Genomic DNA, 18,327 nt, shown 5'->3' with positions numbered 1-18,327 from the left:
GATCCCTCAGTTGCGAGCAGAATCTTCATCTGGTGGGGTCATCCGATCATCGACCTCTTTGCATCCAGTCAAAACCACAAAGTGGGAAGCTTCTGCTCCCTGCACAGGGACCAGCATGCACCAGCCAGGGATGCCTTTGCCCGTCCCTGGAACAAAGGCCTGCTTTATGCATATCCTCTGATTCCACTAATAAGCAAGATTCTCATGAAGCTACAACAGGACCGGGGCTTAATGATTCTCATAGCCCCATACTGGCCACGCCAAATTTGGTTTCCCATACTTTGAGACCTTTCTGTCGAGGACCCCATTCGCCTGGGCATGTCGCCCAACCTCATAACACAGCATCATGGCAAGTTACGCCACTCGAACCTCCAGGCCCTCTCTCTGACGGCCTGGATGTTGAAAAGCTGATACTACAACCACTCAACCTTTCAAGTGGCGTATCTCAAGTCCTAGTAGCTTCACGGAAGCCTTCCACGCAGAAATCTTACCGCTCTAAATGGAAGAGATTTATCTTGTGGTGCACACAAAAGGGCTTTTCTTGCCCCACATAGAGTCTGTTGGATTATCTCTGGCACCTCTCGGAATCTGGTCTCCAGACATCATCTATCTGAATTCACCTTAGATGCCCTGATAACAGCTCAACCCCTAGTGAGTTGCTTCATGAGATGCTTAGTACAGCTTAAACCTCCTCTACAGCCACCAGTAGTGGCATGGGATCTCAATGTCGTACTTGCACGGCTCATGCACACTCCTTTTGAGCCCTTCACTCCTGTGAAATCAGATACCTTACATGGAAAGTTCTTTTCCTAGTAGCCATCACATCTGCTTGCTGAGGGAGTGAGTTACAGGCACTTGTGACTCACCCTACAACAAGGTTCCACCATGACCGGGTGGTCCTCCGCACTCACCCTAAATTCCTTCCTAAGGTAGTAACTTATTTCCATTTAAATTAGTTCATAGTCTTGCCCACTTTCTTTCCAAGACCTCACGCTCACCCAGGTGAGCGAGCTCTCCACACCTTGGACTGTAAGCGTACTCTTGCGTTTTACTTAGACCACACTTCAGCCCACAGGAAGTCCACCCAACTCTTTGTCTCTTTTGATAAGAACAAACGTGAGAATGTGGTGGGCAAGCGAATACTGTCAAACTGGTTGGCAGACTGCATCACATTCTGTTACCAGCAAGCAAGCCTTCCACTACAGGGATGAGTGAAGGCACATTCAGTCAGAGCATTGGCAATGTTAGTAGCACACTACCGTTCAGTACCAATTGCTGACATCTGCAGGGCTGTGAAATGGAGCTCTCTCCACACCTTCGCAGCTCGCTACTGTCTGGACAAGGCTGGGCGACAGGATTCCATCTTTGGCCAGTCTGTCCTAAGAAATTTGTTTCTAGTGTAGGAATCCAACTTGTCCTACCTCGACCCGCTGTGAATGTCAGGCTGCCTCATCCTTGCCAACAGCACCCCAGTTGTTGTGCCTGTTGCACGTGTTTGGTGCTGCTTGGCCTCATACATATGACTCAGCCTGTAGCTTGCTATTCACCCATATGTGAGGACTACCATCCTGCTTGTCCTGGGAGAAAGCAGAATTACTTACCTGTAACAGGTGTTCTCCCAGGACAGCAGGATGTTAGTCCTCACGAAACCCGCCCACCACCCCACGGAGTTGGATTCGCTTACGTTTTATTATTTTATTTTTCGCTCGTACTTTTGCTACAAATGAGACTGAAGGGGGACCCCTGCTGGCTGCAGGGTAGGTGGCATGCTGGGTATGTTCAGTGTGCCAGTCAAAGTTCTAGAAACTTTGACAAAAGTGTTCTGTGACAGGGCTCCATCTGATGATGTCACCCATATGTCTGGGCTAACATCCTGCTATCCTGGGAGAACACCTGTTACGGGTAAGCAACTCTGCTTTCTGTTGCCGCACGAATCTACTAAATTTCCCTCCAACTTACGCACTCACAGATATAAAATTGTGTGTCAACAATTCATCTTATATAATTGGCGCGTCCTTGTGCGCATCCCCGGCCCATGCGGAACTCTGAAAGTTACCATCTAACTCTTTATATGGGTCTGATACAAAAGATATAATCAAGGTAGCTCTAATAGCAATTTTATCTAATGAATCTTGAAGAAAGGCAATGATATTGGCATTATCAAAGAGTGCCAATAAATCCATAGTGCTGTTTTCTCTGATATGTTTAACAGATGCTGGAACATAGAAACGTTTAAATAAAGGCATAACTTTATATGGTAACATTTGTAATCTTTCCCTTATATTTTTCTTAAATAACATCTGAAGATATTGATCTAGACTTAGAGAAATTAAGAATACAAAGAATCTATGCTTGCATACTATTTTCAAGTACTTCCAATTTGCTATGTAAAATTAAATATTCTTTCACATTAGCAATTACAGATGAATGCACATTAGTTACCAAATCAGCCGTAGATGCCATTTGTTTCCCAAGTTCGCTAATTCTAGTGTCCGAGTCCAATAACTTTGCAGCTGCTTCTGTGCTAAAGGAATATAATTGCCTTACAGTACTAAATAAGGAAGAGTGTCTTCCACGCACCATATATCTTTGTGTGACTGCATCTGGTTCAGAGAAACTTTCCATAGTTCCCACAAAATCTTGGTCCCTACCGATAGAGTGACCGCAGTTGGAATAAGAACATGCCTCTCAATGCTTCCACTTCCGGGGATAGAATCACCAGGAATAATCCCATCACTGAAAGTCCTCTCTAAAGGAGGTATCATATTATCAGACTGACCAGACTGCCCACTATAGATTGGTCTTATAGCTACCATGGTGTCCAAACCTCTATCTCTCAAATCAGAGGATTCTCCATGTTTATGAGCAATTGCCTCATTATTCCTGCTGGAGGGAGGGGTTAGAGCTCCAAAACTGAGAGTCTTTTTCATTTGTGCATGTAGCGGGAGATACGCGCATACTCGGGTGGTTTTTAAAATCCACATGGTGCACGCTGGCCCAACATATTCGTGTATCTCCTTGTTCGGCTTTTAAAATTCAGCTAATAGGACCTAACTTTCAAAAACATTTCTGTTTTTCTGGAATTTGTTGCCAGAGGATGTAGTTAGTGTAGCTGTGTTTAAAAAAGAATTGGATAAGTTCTTGGAGGAGAAGTCCATTACCTGCTATTAATTAAGTTGACTTAGAGAATAGCCACTGCTATTATTAGCAACAGTAGCATGGAATAGACTTAGTGTTTGGGTTCTTGCCAGGTTCTTATGGCCTGGATTGGCCACTGTTGGAGACAGGATGCTGGGCTTGATGGACCCTTGCTCTGACCCAGTATGGCAAGTTCTTATGTGTGCAAAATGCATTTTTGTGTGTGTTAAGGGCTTTTCCAGAAATTGCCCGGAGGGTTTAGCCCATAAAAGTCATTAGACTTAGTTGAAAGAGGCATTTTGAAGGGCAGAATATTTGCAGGAGAAACAATTTACATATATACTTTTGAAGGCATGAGTGTAAATGTATGGTTACAATTCCAAGCAGGTATAAGTGTGTGCAATTATGCTATTCAAGTTCTGCTCGCAATTGCTAATTTTCAACGCTGAATTGCATATATAAGTCCACTTTGAAAATTCATGATAAAGTCGGTTATAAAATTATCCTCTTAAAATTCAATTTCAGGCACATAAGTGGCTCTTTGAAAATAGCCCCAGTGGAAATGTGTGTGTAAAAGTATTCACATAACATGAATATACACGGATTTTTATGCACACTCTTAGTAGATGATCTAGGTGGGGGCAGTGTTGGGGTAAGGATAGGACTTTTGCACAGATTTGTTTTTCAGATGTCTATGTAAGTTTACATGTATAAGTTACGTACAGCAAGGAGGTTTAACTTCCTGTATGTAACGTCTGCGCTTGTTAGGGGATTTTACCCTAGCATTTTCGGAGATTTTATGCTCATGAAATCAATTTGAAAATTAGTAGTAAAGTTTGTGTGCAGTGTTATAAAATTACCTTCCTGGACATGCTGATCCCTGAGTCTCTGCTGTCACTTTTGGTATACTTGAGCTACTTAGAATATTTACTGTATGTCTGAATATGCAAATTTGTGCCTTAATTGAATTCACCCTACATGTATCTGCATTAAGCATTATATGTTCATTTGCAATATTCTTAGGACAACTAGATTTGGAAGTATGATTGGCTACTGTAACACCAGTAAAAACACCTATCACCACATCATGTATAAAAATATTAAAAAGTGGAGAACTACTTATGGGATGCCACCAATTACAATCTTACCTTTTCACACAATGTTACCCAACCTTTTCAAGCCCAAAAAAAGTTTGTGCGGTATACCAACTTCCATGCAGTAGCCAGTGTGGACATGGAGAGAACTAGTATGTACAAAGGAAGAACTAGGGAAATACTGAAAGCACCACCAATCTCTCTTCCAAATTAAAAAAAAAAATGTTTGGGGGGGGGGGGGGGGATATGGGTGGAGACACATAAACCCAGTCATAGTGGAACAGCTCCATGTATTTACAAGTACAGGAGAAGTCAGTGTGGTGCAGACAGACTGTGTCATGTAGCTGCCAGAGCTCCTTCACTGTGCTGCTCCCAAGATGAGTCACATCGAGGATTCAGTGCACTCTTCCAATCTTACCCAGTCTGTGGATAAAACAGAGGATGGAACTGCTCAAAGGAAGTGACTCAGAAGGTGAAAATGAGGAGTTGCTGTGTGTAATGTGCGTGCTGCACAAAGTGGACCTAGTTATTCATGCCCTGAATGCTGTCCGTTAATTACCACATTCTGGAGTTCATGTTGTAGCTAGGAAGAAGGGCATACATGATTACACATGTTCTCTGAAAGGAGATCCTATACATTTAAGACCTGTCACTAGTGTCTTTTGTTGCTGCAAGATACTAAGAGCAGAGTCCAGGTGCTGGTTTGAATCTGAGTATCAGGCAGGTGGCACATCTGATCAAATCTAAAAGCACTCTGGTTGGGAAACAGTTTTAATTATTTTGCCATATACACGTTATATCTTCATGTAGAAGTGATATCTAACATGTTATTGCATTTGCAACTGTAAGATATGCCTAGTGGTTAGAGCAGTGGACTATGAACCAGGAGACCAGGGTTCGAGTCCTGCTGTCGCTCCTTGTGACGTTGAGCAAGTCACTTTACCCTCCATTGCCTCAGGTACAAAAAAAACCCAAACAACTTAGATTGTAAGCCCTCTGGGGATAGAGAAATACCTACAGTACCTGAATATAAACCGGTGTGATATCTCAATTGAGATCGAATGTCTGTATATAAAAATAATAAATAAAAATAAATATGAATTACATGAACCCTATTTCTCCTAGGACAGTGATAGCAAACTCCAGTCCTTGAGTGCCACGAACAGGCCAAGTTTTCAGGCTATCCACAATGAATATGCATGAGATAGATTTGCATACACTTCTCCAATGTATGCTATCACTGTCCTAGGACAAGCAGGATGGTAGTCCTCACACATAGATGACATCATCAGATGGAGCCTGCCATGGAAAACTTATGTCAAAATTTCTGGAACTTTGACTAAGAACATAAGAAATTGCCATACTGGGTCAGACCAAGGGTCCATCAAGCCCAGCATCCTCTTTCCAACAGTGACCAATTCAGACTACAAGTACCTGGCAAGTACCCAAACACTAAGTAGATCCCATGCTACTGATGCCAGTAATAGCAGTGACTATTCCCTAGGTCAACTTGATTAATAGCAGTTAATGGACTTCTTGTCCATGAACTTATCCAAACCTTTTTTAAACCCATCTACACTAACTGCACTAACCACAAATTCCAGAGCTTAATTGTGTGTTGAGTGAAAAATAATTTTCTCCGATTTGTTTTAAATGTGCTATTTTCTAACTTCATGCAATGCCTCCTAGTCAGTCCTTCTGTTATCCGAAAGAGTAAATACCTGATTCACACTTACCCCATTCTAGACCTCTCATGATTTTAAAGACCTCTATCATATCTCCCCTCAGCCGTCTCTTCTCCAAGCTGAACTGCTCTAACCTCTTTAGCCTTTCCTCATAGGGGAGATGTTCTATCCCCTTTATCATTTTGGTCACCCTTCTCTGTACCTTCTCCATTGCAACTATATCTGTTTTGACATGCAGCAAATTGAACACAGTACTCAAGGTGCGATCTCACCATGGAGCGATATAGAGGCATTATGACATTTTCCGTTTTGGTCACCATTCCCTTCCTAATAATTCCTAACATTCTATTTGCTTTTTTGACTGCTGCAGCACATTGAGCTGACAATTTCAATGTATTATCCACTATGACGCCCAGATCTTTTTCCTGGGTGGTAGCTCCTAATATGGAACCTAACATCGTGTAACTACAGCATGGATTATTTTTCCCTATTTGCATTACCTTGCACTTTTTCACATTAAATTTCATCCGCCATTTGGATGCCCAGTCTTTCAGTCTCACAAGGTCCTCCTGCAATTTATCACACTCTGCTTGTGATTTAACTACTCTGAATAATTTTGTATCATCTGCAAATTTGATTACCTCACTCATTGTATGCCTTTCCAGATCATTTATAAATATATTGAAAAGCGCTGGTCCAAGTACAGATCCCTGAGGCACTCCACCGTTTACCCTTTTCCACTGAGAAAATTGACCATTTAATCTTACTCATTTCCTGTCTTTCAACCAGTTTGTTATCCACAAAAGGACACTGCTTCCTATCCCATGACTTTTTAGTTGCCTTAGAAGCCTCTCATGAGGGACTTTGTCAAATGCCCTCTGAAAATCCAAATATACTGCACCTACTGGCTCACCTTTATGCACATGTTTATTAACCCCGTCAAAAAAATGAAGCAGATTTGTGAGGCAAGACTTGCCTTGGGTAAATCCACGTTGACTGTGTTCCATTAATCTATTCTTTTCTATATGCTCTGTGGTTTTGATCTTTAGAATAGTTTCCATTATTCAGGCTCACTAATCCATGTGTCCATGCGGGGTCACTCTTCAGTCTCTTTTTTTTTCCATTGAGCTTTCGCCTCGGGGTAAAGTGAGTTAGTGGCTTTTCTCTTGAAATTGCCTTTAAAAACTTTTTTCATCGTTCTGTTCGAGTTTTCAGTTGAATTTATCGAATGTAGGTCCCTCTCGGTTCCTTCTGGTCTCCCCAGTTAGGTTTTTCGGCAGTTCAGTAAATCTTATTATACTTCCATCCCCCCATCTCCCCCATGGTGGCAGTGCCTCGATGCCCGCCAGCGTCGACTGCTCACTGTCACAATCTCCAATTTTTTCCCTTTTCTTTCATTCGTCATGGCCTTGTCCGGTTCCGTCTGTGCCTCCAGTGTCCAAGGACTATGTCCATCTGGACCCCACAAGCTGTGTGTCTTCTGCATGAGGGTATCGCACAACATCCGGGGTTGTCGTATGTGCACCCAGATGAACCCCAAGGAACGTTGCGCTCAGCTCAACAAGATGGAGATTATCTTCAGGTCAAGAATGTCCAAGGCATCGACATCGGCATCAATGGCATCTGCACCGATGGACCTGGGAGCCACATCGATGGATACCGAGCCATCGACATCAGCAGGGCCATAGGTTCCATAGGGGCAGATAAGCGCCAGGGACTGGTCCTTGTCGGTCTCTCAAGGATGTCAGGTTCGTTGTCATCGACCTCGACACCGGGGAAACATCGGGCCTAGCACCAAGGGAAGCCAAGGAAGAATCTGTACTGGTCACACTCAATGCATGGTGCTGGGCTCGGGAAGGTGCTGGCTCATGCTGTCATGCCTTCAAAGCGACTGGGGTGAGGAGTGCCCATCCTCCATTGATGCTGGGGATCCGTGACAGTCTCTACTGGTCCTGGTGCCTGTCACCGATCCACCTCTGGGCTCTGAGGAAGATTTGGCCACCCCTCCTGCTTCCCAGTCAGTTTTGGCATTGGCAACTTTCAAAGAAGAGCTGGAGCACAGAGGTCCAGGTGGCAGTCCAGCAGGCATTGCAGGGCATCGAACCAGCGGCATTGACTACTTTCGGTGCCAGCACTTGCCCTGCTGGAACTGCTGCTGGAATGGCTCAACATGGTTATCGGTGTGTTACCGACCCAGTTGGTGCAGGTTCCCGGGAGGCCATCAATGCCTGGCGATGCACCGATGCTTCCCCTGATCAGTACGGAGCTTGTTGCCAGTTCTTCTGTAAAGGAAGCTCCATTGAGGCCAGCAGAGACACAGAGGCCTGCAGCCCCCTGTCCAGCTTTGCCGGGGCCAGCAGAAGTGCTTTCGATGCCCATTCCTCTGGATGAAGGCCGACCATGCAGAGCCCCATCACCTGTAGACTACAGTGAGGATGAGGCCCCATATGACCCCTGGGGGGATGACACTATGGAATCCTACTCCGAGGACTTGGAGGGTCTCCCTTCGGAGCTATCTCCTCCAGATGTGCGAAGGAGGTCTCCTACAGCGGACCTGACCTTCGCAAGTTTAGTATGGGCTATGGTGGAGATCATCTCTTTTCAATTAATGATGGAGGAGGATGCCAGGCATAAGATGCTGGAAATCTTCCAGTTCGTGGAGGCCTCTAAAGAGATTGTGGCAGTCCCGGTGCACAAGATCTTTAGGGAGTTGCTGCTGAAGATCTGGGAGCACCCTCTCACAGTACCTCCTGTAAACAGGAAGGCAGGTGGGGTTTACCTCATCCAACAGGCTACCGGATTTTAGAAGCATCAGCTGTCAAACTAATCTGTAGTGGTCAAATCTGCTCTCAAGAAGGCCAAGTCTCTTGGGCACAGGCCTCGACACTACCGGGCAAGCATCATAGAGCTATGGATGCTGTTGGGAGGGAAGTGTTACAAAGGCCATGCTCATTGCCTGCATTGGCTCTTACCAGTTCTACATGAGCCAATACTCTCGCAACCTCTGGAAGAAGGTGCAAGAAGCGGCTGAGTGACTGCCTCAACAACAGCAAGACCCCTTCTTATCGCTGGTGCGTCAGGGCCTGGAATGTGAAAAATACGAGGTTCGTTCAACCTATGCTGTTTTCGAGTCAGCAGTGAGAGTCTCTGCAGTGGGAATCGGTGCCCACAGAATGGCATGACTGTGGGCTTTGGATCTCCAACTGGAGTACAGGATAGACTTACTGACTTGCCGTGCACAGGAGAGAATCTCTTCGGAGGTAAGGTGAGAGACGCAGTGACCCAGTTGCGGGATCACCATGAGATCCTCCAACAGCTCTCCGCCAGCACTTCAGACCCACCCTTCTGAGCCAGGAGGTCTACAAGGCAGAGTCAGAGGAAGTCTTTCCCCGACCAGCGGCAGTACCAGCCCCTTGCTCCTATTCACAGAGAGTGAGCTCTTGGGGTGGTCCCAGGCAACAGAGAGCTCCAAAGCCTCAGCAGGCTCCCCAACCTGGATCATATGGAGTATAAGTCGGCCGCCTGTACCCAGGATATTGGACCCCCTGGTCAGGGCAGGTTACTGTTCTCTGCTGATCAGTAGCCCAGTATAACCTTGGACCAATAGGTCTTGTCCATTGTCCATCAAAGGTACCAATTAAACATGTTGGGTGTCCCACCAAATTGCCCCTGTGCCTGTTTTGGGGGCCAGTAGCGCAACAGGAGGTACTGTTCTGGGAGTTCTCAGCCCTCTTAATGGCCAGAGCAGTCAAGCCTGTCCCACCAAGGATAAAAGGGCAGGGATTCCACTCCCAGTACATCCTGATTTCAAAGGGAACAGGGGGGACTCTGTCCCATCTTAGACCTAAGGGCCTTGAACATATTTCTCAAAAAAGAAAAGTTCAAGATGGTTTCCCTGGGCACCCTGATTCCCCTCCTACAAAAAGGGGACTGACTATGCTCCCTTGATTTAAAGGACACGTACACTCACATTGAGATCTTCCCGGGTCACAGGAAATATCTCAGATGTGTGGTGGGAAAACATCACTTCTAGTTCAGAGTGTTGCTATTCATGCTAGCGTCGGCCTCACATGTCTTTACAAAATGTCTGGCCGTGGTGGGGGCTCACCTCCGCAGACTGGGAGTGCATGTTTTCCCTTACTTGAACTATTGGCTGGTTAAGAGCACCTCTCAGAAAGCGGCCAATCGGTCCTTGCACTTGACCATCCAGGTGTTGGAGTCACTAGAATTTGTCATAAACTACCCAAAGTCTCTTCTCAGCCCGTCACCTCGATTGGACTTCGTAGGAGCCATGCTAGACACGGCTCAGGCAAAAGCCTTCCTGCTGCAATCCAGTGCAGTCACCTTGGTGTCCATAGCTGCAGTGATTCAACAGATCCAGCAGGTTCCAGCTCGGACATGTTGAGGCTGTTGGGCCATATTGCTGCAACTGTCCATGTCACTCCCTTGGCATGCTTACACATGTGCAGAGTGCAATGAATCGTGAGGTCACAGTGGTGCCAGGCCAGGCAGAACCTCCAGGCTCGCATCCGAGTCACGCCGCCTCTCCGGGACTCTTTATCCTGGTGGCAGGCTCTTTGAATTTGAAATGGGGAATATCTTTCCAAAATCCACCTACCAAAATTATCCTAACTACAGATGGTCCACCTTGGGATGGGGAGCTCATGTATGGGGGTTCCACACTCAGGCCTTATGGTCCGCCTGGGAAGCACAGTGTCAAATCAACTTTCTGGAGCTCCAGGCAATCAGCCTCATGCTATGGGCTTTCAGAGATCAAGCTGTCCAGCAAAATTGTCCAGATACAGACAGTTAACCAAGTTGCTATGTGGTATGTCAGCATGCAGGGAGGCTCAGGGTTGTACATCCTGTGCCAGGAAGCGGTCCAGATCTGGACCTGGACCCTGTCCCATGGGATGGTACTTAGGGCCATGTATCTGGCCAGAATGGAGAATGTGATAGCATACAGTCTGAATTGTGTCTTCAGACCACACGAGTGGTCTCTGGACCAGGGGGTGGTGAACCGGATATTCCACCTCTGGGGAAGCCCAATGTGGACTTGTTCGTGTCCCCCTGCAACAGGAAGGTGACTCAGTTCTGCTCCCTGTACAGACTGGATGGCAAACCAGCCTCAGAAGCCTCTGTACATGTATCCTCCAATTCCTCTAGTCATGAAGACTCTCTTGAAGCTTGGCGAGGACTGAGGGACTATAATCCTCTTAATCCCTCACTGGCCGAGACAGATTTGGTTTCCACTACTTTGGGAGTTGTCCACCCAGAAACTGATCAGTCTGCGGACTTCCCCAGATCTCTTCATATAAGATCAGTGCAGGCTGAGACATCCCAACCTCCAGCCCTGTCGCTCACAGCCTGGATGTTGAGAAGTTAATCCTGCAGCCGCTCATTCTTTCTGAAGATGTGTCTCGAGTCCTGGTAGCTTCCAGAAAGCTTTTCACTAGAAAGTCCTATGGACTGAAGTGGAGGAGGTTTTCTGTGTTGTGTGAGCAGAAGGCTCTAGATCCATTCTCCTGCCCCATGCAAAAACTGCTTGAGTAACTTCTACACCTATTGGAGGCTGGCTTGAAAACCAACTCCGTTAGAGTTCATCTCAGTGCAATTGGCGCATACCACCAAGGTGAAGATGGTATGCCCATCTCTGAACAGCCTGTAGTTGTACGCTTTATGCGGGGCCTACTTCAATTGAAGCCTCCCCTAAGACCTCCAGCTGTGTCTTGGGACCTCAACAAGGTGTTAGCTCAGCTCCTTTTGAGCTGCTGCGCTCCTGTGACCTGAACTACCTGACCTGGAAGGTCATATTTTTGGTGGTGGTCACTTCAGCATGCAGGGTCAGAGAGCTCCAGGCCTTAGTTACTTATCCATTTTATTTTAAGTTTTATCATGATAGGGTGGTCTTGCATATGTATCCTAAATTCCTGCCTAAGATGGTGACGGATTTCCATCTTACCACTCAATCATCCTGCCAACATTCTTTCCCAGGCCCCATTTGCACCAAAGTGAACGAGCCCTGAACAGTTTAGATTGCAAGAGAGCCTTTGCCTTCTATCTGGAGCAGACAGAACCCATAGACAGTCCACCCAATTTTTTATTTCTTTTGAAAGGAATAGGTTGGGAGTTGCTGTTGCGAAACAGACACTTTCCATTTGGTTAGCAGACTACATCTCCTTCTGTTATGCCCAGACGGGACTGCATCTTGGGGGTCATGTCAAGGCTCATTCTGTCAGAGCCATGGCAGCATCGGTGGCCCACTTGCGAACAGGTCCTCTGGAGATCTGCAAGGCTGCGACGAGGAGTTCTCTCCACACATTCTCATCTCACTACTGTCTGGATAGGCGATGGTAGGTTCTGTCCTTCAGAATCTCTTTGAGGTGTAGAACCCAACTCCGTTGGCACCTGATTGGTGCTTGTTGGTTCCCTCTTGTGTTGAGGAGCCACCTGTAGTTAGGGATTCACCCATGTGTGAGGGCTACCATCCTGCTTGTCCTAGGAGAAAGAGTTGCTTACCTGTAACAGATGTTCTCCTAGGACAGCAGGATGTTAGTCCTCACGAAACCTGCTTGTAATTCTATGTTACGAGACTGAAGAGGGACTCTGCATGGTTATGTGGATTAGGGCATGCTGGGCATGCTTAGTATGCTCAGTCAAAGTTCCAGAAACTTTTCCACAAGTTTTCTGTGCCTAGCTCCATCCGATGATATCACCCATGTGTGAAGACTAAAATCCTGCTGTCCTAGGAGAACACCTGTTTACAGGTAAGCAACTCTGCTTTCTTGTGTCTAAATAATTTCTTTCCTTCCTGAAAAATACTAAGATATGTTTAACTAGGCCTGTTGTTTTGAAAAGTTTTATTTCTACTATTTTTTTCCTATGGAAAAATATAGACAGAAATTAAAGGGATGCTGACAGAATAGGTAATAGAGAAGAAAAAAAACTAAAGTAAGTTGGCATTCCAAAATGTTTTGGTATATTTGTTTTTTGGGTTTTTTTAGGTAAGTCTTAAGTTTTTAACACAGTTTACAAATCAAGATACTTGATATAAAGAAAGAAAGCTAAATTTATGTTTGCATGTGTTCTTTCTTCTTGCAGATACAGTACGAGACACAACAGCGGCACAACAGGCTTTATTAGTTGCCAAAAATATTGACCTATTTCCAGAAACACAAGAGCGTTTTAGTGAAGGCAACATTGATGTATGGTGGATTGTTCATGACGGTGGTATGCTAATGTTATTACCATTCCTGCTGCGACAGCATAAGGTACAGAATCCTTTATGGAAAAACTGGTGGTGTATTTAGACAAATCAGTTAGATTTACTGAATGAGCTTCACTACTGACTTTTCAGCTGTTGGCTGTGCACTTGTTTATGAAACGATAGTAAACAATCTATCACTCTGAAATATCTAGAGGCCAATATTCAAAGCCATTTAGCCAGATAACTCACAATCAACTTTTTCAAACCCTTCATTAAATCTATCCTAAGTAACTGCTATTTCAAATTACAAACTATCAAAATACTCAGAATTCTACTTTACGTCACTGACTTTCGAACAGTATTACAATCTATTATTTTTTCCAAAATTGACTACTGTAATGTACTCTTCCTTGGCCTCCCTGCCCCATATACCAAACCATTACAACTCCTACAGAATGCCTCAGCATGCATCCTCACTAATTCCAAAAAATGTGACCACATCACACCAACTTTGATCGAACTCCACTGGCTACCTATACAATCCAGAATCCTTTTCAAAGCTCTCTCCCATCATCCATAAAAGTATCACTAATGAAAACTCCGACTGGATCAACCCTCCCCTACTTCTTCGCACCTCCACCAGACCAACCCATTCTGCACTCCAAGGAACACTCCGTACCCCTTCTATCAAATCGACTAAACTCTTCTCCACAATGAACAGAGCCTTTTCTCTGGCCGGCCCCACCCTGTGGAATTCCATGCCCCCAGACTTACGCACCGAAACCTCCACACCCAAATTTTAAAAAAAACTAAAAACTTGGTTGTTCCTATAGGCCTACCCGTCCAATGTGAACCGCTCTCCTGATGTATCCTTGAATCATGTATAGTACTCTTCCTTGATCAACTTTGTATAATCTGCCGCTTCTTTAATTTGCTTATTCTCCTCTACTCTCCTTTTTTCTTACTCTCTGCTTATCACGTTTTTTGCTACCCAGTGTTTGTCAAACATCTTGTAAATATCCTTTTTTGCCTCTCAATCTACCCAATATTTGTCGAATATCTTGTAAATATCCTTTTTACCTACCCAGCTTTCTAATCAGTACATCGACCATATGTCATTGATCCTTGTAAATTGTTACTCTGTTTACTTATTAGTTTTATGGTTCCTTTCTCATAGTTATCATTCCATGTAAAGGCAATGCCTAAAAGTTGTTATGTTATCTGTAAACAGATACGATATGCAAACGGATGTCGGTATATAAAAAAATTCTAAATAAATAAATAAATAAGCATCACTGCTGTTAAAATAAGCAAACAAACAAAAATAAAACAAATTGAGAAGCAGCTTGTGGTCCTAGTGGCCCTATCACTGACCCCCACCCAAGCTCTAAATCTATGGACCCTGCTGGCAGAGCCATAGTATGCCTATGGTCAATATGGCCACGTCCATAGGCACCGCTACCAAAAGGCGCCATAGCACCACTGCACATGGTGTCTCAGTAAGTGGAAAAGCAGCGCAGCCTGCTGGCCAAACTGATGATTCTAGCAGAGCCGTCCTGCTTTCCCACTCATAGGTGTCATAACGGGGGGCCACCAACAATGGAAAAAACCTCATTGGTGGCAGTGGGACAGTGCACAATTTCATGAATGCTACCATGAACCCTTCACTCACCCTCCCTGCTCCTGAAGAATGGAAGGATCGGGCCTTGCAGCGCGGATTGCTTCTTCCTCGGCTGTCGGCACCTGATGATGTCATTCAAGCACTGGCAGTTAGGAGGGAGGAAGCAGCCAGTGCTGCAAGGCCTGATTCTTCAGAAGCAGGGAGGGAGGGTGAATAAGGGGATTGCAGTAGCACCGCAGAAGTGAGCAGTGTTAAGGAAATCATGCACTGGCCACCTGCGGTGAGTGAGGGGATTGTAAGTGAGAAGATGTGGGAAGGGAACAAGACTTCTGGGGAGTAGGGGGGAAAAGGCTGGGGAGTAAGACTGCTGGGAAGTGGAAGTCTGGGAGTGGAGGGCCTGTTGAGCAAGACTGTTGGGGAGTGGGGGGTATGGGTGAAGAGAGGGGACTGTGGAGTAAGACTTCTGGGAAGTGGGGTTTCTGGGATGGGAGAGAGGTCTGGAGAGGGAGACTGCTGGGGAGTGTGGGATCTGGAAGTGAGAGGGGTCTGGGGAGTAAGTCTCCTGGGGAGTGGGGTGTCTGACAGAGGAGTGGGGAGAAAAACCGCTGGGGCATTGAGGGGTCTGAAAGGGGAGAGGGGATTGGGACCAAGAGTGCTGGGGAGTGGGGGGGAAGGGAAGCAAGACTATGTGGGAGAGTGAGAGAGGGAGCATGTGTGTATATGCATGCGGGATAGAGAGAAAACATGTGTGTGGGAGACTGACTCCACTTCCTCTCTGCCTGCTAATCCATGACAATTTTAGGGTTTCTGAAAATCAAAAGTTCTAGATATGAATAACGGGATTTTTTAAAATCCTTATTAGTTTTATTTATTGGATGTTATTTGATATGTTATTTGAAATATTTTATTAATGTTTGGAAAATTTGTATGTGAGTTTTTAATTTTTGAATGCTATTCTATTCATTAGTTTTGAATTATTCTTTTTAATGATATGCTTTTACTAATTTTATTGTTTTATGATGAATGGTAATGCTTCTGTTTTTCCATTGTTGCAGTTCATATAAAATTTGGCTTGTTGCGGTTTCCAGTTCAGTTTTTGTCTGTACCTTTCTATTTATATTTTATGGTCTCTCTCTTTCTGTATTTGAGGGTCTATCTGTGTTTTGCATTTGTGACTAAAGTGAGATATTCAAATAGTGTGTAGTTTGTATGTAGGAATCTATAGCATCTTGGCTTGTTCTGTTTACCTAATATGGGGTGTATTGGTGTTTTAGACCTGATGTAATATTTGCAGTGTTAACTTTTATAAGTAGAGTTGTTGCTGTTTGAGTGCTTGCATTGATTCCATCGACGCCAGTGCCGATGCCATTACCGGATCCATCGATACCACTACCAATGCCCCTACCGGTTCTGTCCAGGGATCTATCGACGCCAGTACCGATGCCCTGTCCAGTTCCATCGCCGATTCCATCGATGCCAATACCGATGACATTTCCACATCCGTCATCCATCATCGATTCCGCCGATGCCCGATTTATCCCTTCTTGCACCGATTCTACAAAAATTAGATACACTTATTGGTGCAATTCCTACAAAACCTCGAGAACTGCCTATACCACTACCGAGGGGAGAAGATACCGTCGAGGAAACACCGATTCCAGATCCGATCCCGGGTCCATTGGTGATTCCAACACCAGTACCACCAATATCCCCATTGTTTCCATCGAAGCCTAGAGCATCATCGATATCAAAGGTATCTCGACCTCATACCCCTGATACAGACACTGATACCTCTTCCGAAGAAGTCCTCTCGGAGCCATCTCCTCCAGAGGAACGTAGAAAATCCCCTCCGGAGGACTTATCCATCTCCAACTTCATCAAGGATATGGCTGACACCATTCCTTTTCAATTACAGTCGGAAGAAGACACTAGGCAAAAAACCCTGGAGGTGTTGCAGTTCGTGGACCCTCCTAAGAAGGTTTTAGCCATCCCAGTCCACGAGGTACTCGTAGACCTGATGAACAGGTAATGGGAGCATCCATGCTCCATACCTCCAGGCGATAGCTAAAGCCAGAAGAATGCTGGGCTGCATAGAGAGAGGAATATCGAGTAAGAAAAGGGAAGTGATTATTCCCTTATACAGGTCCTTGGTGAGGCCTCACCTGGAGTACTGTGTTCAGTTCTGGAGACCGTATCTTCAAAAGGACAAAGACAAGATGGAGGCGGTACAGAGAAGGGCGACCAGGAAGGTGGAGGATCTTCATCGAATGACGTACGAAGAGAGATTGAAGAATCTAAATATGTACACCCTGGAGGAAAGGAGGAGCAGAGGTGATATGATACAGACTTTCAGATACTTGAAAGGTGTTAATGATCCAAAGACAACGACAAACCTTTTCCGTAGGAAAAAAATCAGCAGAACCAGGGGTCACGATTTGAAGCTCCAGGGAGGAAGATTCAGAACCAATGTCAGGAAGTATTTCTTCACGGAGAGGGTGGTGGATGCCTGGAATGCCCTTCCGGAGGATGTGGTGAAGACCAGAACTGTGAAGGACTTCAAAGGGGCGTGGGATAAACACTGTGGATCCATAAAGTCAAGAGGCTGCCAATGAAGAGTGGGTGACTCGCCAGAATGATGGCTACTGCCTGGAGACAATACCCTTATTAAATAAACATACACATGCTTACTGTGACTCCAACATCGCTCTAAGCTTCAACAGCAAGAGGAAATGTGGTAAAAAGGATTCACACTCACAAAGAGGGGAGTAGCTGGCTTGTTACGGCGGTTACTACCCCAAATCAAATAAGCCTGATACTTCACTTTCAATGTATATACAGCACAGTTCTCTGCTTCAACGGCAGGGGAGAAGAAAAACTGATACTTCACACATCCAGCAGAGCTCTCTGCTTCAACGGCAGGGGAGAAGAAATGAGGGTTCGCACTCACAAAGCGGGGAGTAGCTGGCTTGTTACGGCGGTTACTACCCCAAACCAAATGTGCCTGATACTTCACTTTCGATGCATATCCAGCATGGCTCTCTGCTTCAACATCATGGGAGAAGAAAAACAACCAATAAGGGCTGTATAACATAGTCTGGGTAAAACAAATAAGCATGGGTGTAGCTTGCTTATTGCGGCGGCTACTACCCCTAACTAATCAAGCTAGATATTTCACTTGGATGCAGCTCCATCACTGCTCTCTACATTAAAGGTGGGGGTGGAAGGGAAATAGAACCAAGAGCTAAGAGAAACAGATAAGTATGAGAGAAAAAAATGTGTGAAGCTTGCTGGGCAGACTGGATGGGCCATTTGGTCTTCTTCTGCCGTCATTTCTATGTTTCTATGTTTCTATGTTTCAACAAGAGGACTGATGCCACATACCTGGTTCAACACATTCCAGGATTCCAGAAAACTCAGCTACCTAACCAGTCAGTGGTAGTTGAGTCAGCACAAAAGAAATCAAAAAGGCTGAAAACTCATTCCTCAACTCCACCAGGAAGAGACAACAGGTTCCTAGACAACATGGGTAGGAAGATGTTTCAGGGATCCATGTTAGCTTCCAGGATTGCGTCCTACCAATTA

At 45.3% G+C, this 18,327-nt stretch overlaps 1 protein-coding gene across 3 annotated transcripts in view; it reads left to right on the top strand.

Annotated features, from left to right (window-relative positions):
- SLC12A7 (solute carrier family 12 member 7) overlaps positions 1–18,327 on the top strand; it is a 485,337-nt gene that overhangs the window by 294,642 nt on the left and 172,368 nt on the right. For all 3 annotated transcript variants that reach the window (XM_029589924.1, XM_029589923.1, XM_029589925.1), the window contains one exon: positions 13,019–13,188. In XM_029589924.1, coding sequence (XP_029445784.1) covers positions 13,019–13,188 — 170 coding nt within the window. The remainder of the gene's footprint in view (positions 1–13,018; positions 13,189–18,327) is intronic.

Source organism: Rhinatrema bivittatum, chromosome 2, assembly GCF_901001135.1.
Source record: "Rhinatrema bivittatum chromosome 2, aRhiBiv1.1, whole genome shotgun sequence".
Classification (NCBI taxonomy): domain Eukaryota; kingdom Metazoa; phylum Chordata; class Amphibia; order Gymnophiona; family Rhinatrematidae; genus Rhinatrema; species Rhinatrema bivittatum.
This window is presented reverse-complemented; position numbering and strand designations above follow the sequence as displayed.